This window comes from Anopheles bellator, unplaced genomic scaffold, assembly GCF_943735745.2.
Source record: "Anopheles bellator unplaced genomic scaffold, idAnoBellAS_SP24_06.2 scaffold00299_ctg1, whole genome shotgun sequence".
NCBI classification, from domain to species: domain Eukaryota; kingdom Metazoa; phylum Arthropoda; class Insecta; order Diptera; family Culicidae; genus Anopheles; species Anopheles bellator.
Window position 1 is genome coordinate 1 of NW_026684433.1, and position 6,087 is coordinate 6,087.

General features: G+C 37.5%; 1 protein-coding gene across 2 annotated transcripts; it reads left to right on the forward strand.

Moving 5' to 3' along the window:
- The first annotated feature begins 780 nt into the window (after nucleotides 1–780).
- LOC131214230 (dual specificity protein phosphatase CDC14AB) lies at nucleotides 781–5,194 on the forward strand. 2 transcript variants are annotated; one of them, XM_058208608.1, is made up of 5 exons: nucleotides 781–1,098; nucleotides 1,674–1,807; nucleotides 1,883–2,674; nucleotides 4,308–4,866; nucleotides 5,046–5,194. In XM_058208608.1, exons 2-5 carry the CDS (start codon nucleotides 1,687–1,689, stop codon nucleotides 5,047–5,049), a joined length of 1,476 nt encoding a protein of 491 aa, XP_058064591.1. In that variant the 5' UTR covers nucleotides 781–1,098; nucleotides 1,674–1,686; the 3' UTR covers nucleotides 5,050–5,194. The 2 variants fall into 2 exon arrangements, with proteins under 2 accessions (XP_058064591.1, XP_058064592.1); XM_058208609.1 differs by having other exon boundaries at nucleotides 1,674–1,766.
- Nucleotides 5,195–6,087: the final 893 nt, after the last annotated feature.

Below are 6,087 nucleotides of genomic sequence, written 5' to 3' on the forward strand. Positions count from 1 at the left end.
CTTGATCAATCGGAAATAATATTGATACTTTTTTTACTTTCAGGTGACGACGCTGACCGAACCCAACGACGGGTCTTTATAAACAAAACAGTGCTGCATAGGGCTGTGGTGCCGAAGGAAGGCTGAAAAATTTGTCGGTAGGTATAGTGGTTTATTTATGGTGTTTCTTTCGTGAATAATAAATAAAGGTTTAAAAATTAAAACCCCGTGTCGTGTGATGCGTATTATTAAGATCCGAAACGGGGGGTATGAATGTGGGATACGGTGAGTATGAATGGGTAGGGTACGGATGAATAGGGCACACACACATCGCTAAAGCGTTCTTTATAACGAAGCGTTGCAGGCGGTCACGCTTCTTTATAATTTCCCTAACCAGACGTTATCAAGAAGGTAATAAAGAGGTCGCGCGACGGTTTTTGCCCGCTGGGCGTCAACACCAACGTAGTGTGTTGAACAAGCGCTGTCATTTTGCTACAGCGTATACCCTTCAATTGTTTATATGGGGTAGATACAATGGCGACGGCTGTCAACTTCGAAAACGCAGTAATTTGATGGCAATGTAAGCATTTGCTTACATTGCGAAAGTTGTAAAACGTTAATAACATTTTACGAATTGTTCCCCCCAAAAAAGAATTGGTCTATGTTTATGATACTGACCCTGTGTGGGTTGTTCGATACTCTACCACGTTCGATCTAAGCTCAGCCGAATGAATGAGGTGACCTGCATGTGTGTGTTTGTTGAACTTCGTTCGACACTCTCTTGAAGACGTATTGCTTCTCTTTTATACCTGATCGCGTTCTCGTACTCTTTCATATGTTTTATACAAACTCAAAATTAATTTTAGTCCTGTACGCAAAGAAAATAAATACTAAATTCTGTTTGTGCCATTCGTGAACAGTATGCGAACATTGCAAGGGCTGTGGTCGATTTACGGACTTTATTTATTGAGTGCAGTTTCATTCGTGTTCTTTGCTGTTTAAATTACCTCACGCACACATCGATTGTACTGCTTCTGTCGTGGGAGTCAGGATATCTATAAAAGACAATTGGAAGCAGCCCAGCTAGCAGTCAATAGTTACATCGTATCATTCGGATCGGTAAGTTGTTGCTAAGTTTTTATTTTTGTTTAATTTTGTAGTTGTATTTAATTGCTGACACACTTAGCAATAAATTGTTCAAAAACAAGGTACACAGATGTTATGTATTGTAACAAAACAACATGCCAAACTACTTAGGAGTGTTCAAAATTATAGTAGGTCGAAGCTTATTCAGTGTTCTTTTAGACATTTGACTAATTGTATTTCATTTTGACGGTCCTCAATATAGTCTGTAATGCCCTGTGCTTTTATATGTAATGTAACCACGTAGAATTTTCATCGGCATAGCAAACAGGTGCCAGCACATGCCTTGTTCAAAGGCTCAGCTGTTCTGTCACGAAATAGTTCTCTTCGATTCATGCATACGCTTTGTGACGGCTGCTCCTACCTTCTGCTATGAGGTTCAAAATATGTACAATTTAATTTTGTTTTCTATTGCAATTTGCAATATTTAAAATTACTGTAAATTAATTGAGCAAAAACCAGAAAGCCATAGAATGATTCCTATTCATATCATAACAAAATTACCATAATTATCTATTTTTCGTGTTTTTCCAACAATTTTCGGCGTCTAGGCCTTTACAAACAATGGATTTCATTATTGGGCAAGAGGAATTAGTAAAGGATGTCGACAATACTCCTGCTATCGAATCTGACGGAGATGACATGTACGGTTGCTTATTTCGCTCAGTGGCATGCGTCATGAAGCGTAAGCCATCAACACTTTCAGCTTTGTCCGCTGTTGGTTTATTTCACAATGGTATATTATATTTCCTTCTTTTAGATCGCCGCCTATATTTCGCCGTCCTGCATCAGAAAGACAGCATTCCACACTTGAAAAACTGTTATATGTTCTCGACAGATAATGTACTGTATGAAAAGTTTTTCGACGATTTCGGTCCAGTACATTTAAGCGCCGTGTATCGTTATTGCAAGAGCTTAAACGAAATGCTCGATGAACGAGATGTAGGTTACTTCCGAATCTTGCACTATACATCACCAGAAACGCCCAAGCTGCTTAACGCAGCATTTTTGATGGGCAGCTATGCCATCATTTATCTTCAGCATACTGCTGAGAGTATCTTGCGAACGTTGCGTATGCAGTCGAACAGACTTGGCAAATTTTGCGATGCGTCACAGCATGGCCCTAGCTACCTGATATCATTAAACGACTGTTTGTCCGCGATGGAGAAAGCGCACTCTAAAGGCTTTTTCTACTTTACGGATTTCGACTACTACGCCTATGAGCACTATGAAAGGGTCGAGAATGGTGACCTAAATTGGATTGTGCCGGGAAAATTGTTGGCTTTTTCTGGTCCTCACAAGGACTCGCGCGTGGAAAACGGCGTGCAACTGCATGGCCCGGAAAAGTATATTGAATATTTCCACTTAAATAACGTGACCGCTGTCGTGCGGCTGAATATGAAAAAATATGATGCAAAGAAGTTCACTGCTGAAAGAATCAAACACTGTGAACTGTATTTTGTTGATGGAGGAGTTCCGACCAACATGATTTTGCGTCGCTTCCTTTCGTTTTGTGAAACGGAAAAGGGTGCCATTGCTGTGCACTGCAAGGGTAAGTGTTGTATTTCGACAATATACTATTATTGTTTCATCGGTAACCTCATCAGTTTCATCACTATTATTATTACAGTACGCTTTAGTCGCAATTACCGTATTTTTCCGTGTATAACGCGCACCCGTGTATAACGCGCACCCATATTTTAAGAGAAAAAAATTGGAAAAAAAGTTTTTTATTATACATTTTTCAGATATGTGATATCCAACAAATACCTAATGATAATAATGTTATTCTAAATATTCTTTTAATATTCTTAAGTAGACTAAAGATAAAATGCGTATACATTGCAAAAGACATATTAGTATTTTATATTTCGTAATAATCTTCAAACTCAGATTCACTGCTGTCTGACTAATTGATATTCTCTGATTGCTGTTCAATGTACTCCTCGTTGTCACTCTCTGAAGAGGTACATTGTGACAATAGTGTATCGGGAAATTTGTGATTTAAAAAAAAACTTTTTTCGATTTTCGATGATTTTGTAGCGTTAGATTGCTACACATGTCAGTGACTTATGGTGAAAAGTTCGGCCATTTTAAATTATTACTTAATCTTTTACAGCTGTTTTACTGTGCTCGTGTCTTGGCCCATCGGCGATTTTTTACTCTTCCAAAAAATAGATGTCAAGGAATCTATATCAAATTTTGTGTAGAAAACGAAATTAAGAGCGCGGACGCATTCAAAATGTTGAGTGTGGCTAATGGTGAAGCTATTAAGACAAAAACAGTGCTTATCGATGGTTCAAAAATTTTTCAGAGGGCCGAGAAAATGTAAAAGTCGAAAAGCAAAGTTTGGTCGAATGTGAACAGTTTCGCTTACAGATTTCTTCAATTACAGGGTCGTGGTGCCACATGAGTTGTTGCCAAAGGATAGAACGGTCAATAACGAATATTACTTGCAAGTTATGCGCAATTTGCGCGAAGCAATCCGCCACAAACGCGAAATCCAAAAATGAAGCCCAAATGTCGTAAAATTTTTTGAACAGCCCACGTGCATACGAAGTTTAAGATCGTTGCTTGTGTGCGAATTGTTGGCCAAAAACTATAAACTAATGATGCCAAAGCCACCGTATTGGCCAAATCTGGCCCCCCTTGGCTTTTTCTTGTTTCCAAAACTTAAATTACCGCTTCGTGGTCAATTTATTTAGGAGAAGGCAGAAATCGTCGATGAGACAAAACTCTTTCACGCAAAAAAGCTGTAAAAAATTAAATGAGTTTTAAAAATAGCCGAAATTTTCAACATAAGTGAGTGACATATGTAGCAACATAACGCAACAAAAAAATCGAAAATCAAATAAAGCATTTTTTTTAAATCACAAATTTTCGGTACTTTTTTGACAGAATGTATATAAGATAGAAGACCCCCAAATCTAGGTATGTAATATATGTAACAATATTGTGTGGATAATTATATTCCTAACAGATGTTTCATTTAATAATTTATTCAATAATACCAAAAATTATGTACCTAAAAGGGCACATTTGTATGTTTAGAGGAGACAAAATGTTTACTCCCCTTGTATAACGCGCACCCAGATTTTAGAGCTTAAAATATTGGGAAAAAATGCGCGTTATACACGGAAAAATACGGTACTATTATGTTTAAATGTTCAAATAATATTTTTCAGCCGGACTCGGTCGTACTGGAACTCTCATTGGAGCATATATCATAAAGCATTTCAGCTTCAGTGCACTGGAAGCGATCGCTTGGATACGTATTTGCCGACCGGGGTCTGTTATTGGTCAACAGCAAACATGGCTACAGCATTCTGAATCATTCTTGTTTGCCGAAGGTAAAGCTTACAGACAAATGCACCCATCTTCCAATCGGCGTAGGCTTCCTTATGGAATTTATAGCATTAAGAAAAATGCCAATGCTTGGAATGCTGATGCACTGATCTTTGAAGGCTCTCATTCAACTCGTGATCACGTTGGAGTTATCTTCCCCAAAAATGACATATTACACCTCTGTGACAAGAGCGAATATACAAATACTACGGGTGCAACAAATAATCAAATAAACAACAACGTGTTGGCGAATGAAGATTCTTTCCAAACTGTCGTCCACGCTGATGTTCAAAAGCAGAACGTTGTCGTCGAAAATATTGGCCAAGAATCCAGTTTACCCACTCAAGGCGATCAATTGAATAAAATTAAAGTGAATCACCGGCGCAATGCACAACAAAGGTACGTTTATTAATACTCTTTTATTTTGTCTATAATTTTGTATGCTTCATTATCCAAAACCGAGTATCGGTTTTACAATCGTTACCTATATTTTTCGATAAATTTAGGTATTTCATTCAGTGACGGGTTTTTCAAATTTACCGATATCTTAATTGAAAATTTTGTTTTTAATTTTTCAGATGACAATAAACTAAAAAAAAAATATTTTTAACGATTCCACTAATACTATCTGAAGATACAACTCATAACAATAATAACACAAATAGCTGCTGTTATAGACTCATAATTAGAATGTATTTTCTAATGTAACAACTTAACCGCCATAAATACGGCCAAGTCCGTTCTTCTAAACAAACTTCTTAACCGCGATGTATTTGTATTTTTTTCTAATATGTTGTGTTTTGCATTTTTCTAATTTACCTAATTGACAGTGTGGTGGTTCTAAAGTAAGTCCTTCAGCAATAAAATCGTATAATTTACATCGCACTTCTAGATTGAAGAAAAAATAGAAAATGAAGAAAATTCTACCCAAGGATCAACTATGTACGTTTTTGTGTACGTCTTACCGTACACTCGAATTACCGTCCTTCGTACCATTCAAAGACCTGCAAAAAGCAGCAGCATCGTACTGTACCGTACCGCGTACGGTATTTCGTACACTCTACGTACAGTTTTGAAAAAGCTTTATGGTATTTGCTACAAAGCTTTGCTGAGAATTATAGCTCCTGCAAAATATTTGAATCTATTATAGCAAATATACCAGTAAATTCTTTTTTAACAATATATATATATTTATTCATTTATTTTTAAAATACACAATTATTTAGTTACCCAGCGACGAACGCACAATCGCCGGGTTTACTATATTATTGCTACATTACTGTTCTGTTTACAGTACAGTACAGTTCTGTTTCCGTATCGCATTGGCTCATCTATTGTTACGCGTGTAGATGTTATCCGTGACTTGGGTGTAACACTGGACGCGAAGCTGAAGCTTATCTTGCACTTCGAGGATATAATTAAGCGTGCGTACAGAATTTTCGGGTTTGTTATTGGTATGAGTTCAAAGTACGCGTACTACAAAATCTGTCCCGATTTCGCTCCCGCGCAGAAATTTGTACAAAATGCGCTGCTCGGATATCACCACATGGATGCTCCCTTCACCATGCTCGAACTCTCACTTGCTCTCTTCTCCGGCAAAAACTCCTCTCCAGGTATGGA

What these genes read in the sequence shown, in the direction of transcription:
- LOC131214230 (XM_058208608.1), top strand. Translation starts at nt 1,687, where the DNA reads ATGGATTTCATTATTGGGCAAGAGGAATTAGTAAAGGATGTCGACAAT. An exon ending in AGTGGCATGCGTCATGAAGC is followed by an intron (nt 1,808 to 1,882) that starts GTAAGCCATCAA and finishes TCCTTCTTTTAG; the next exon opens with ATCGCCGCCTATATTTCGCC. An exon ending in CATTGCTGTGCACTGCAAGG is followed by an intron (nt 2,675 to 4,307) that starts GTAAGTGTTGTA and finishes AATATTTTTCAG; the next exon opens with CCGGACTCGGTCGTACTGGA.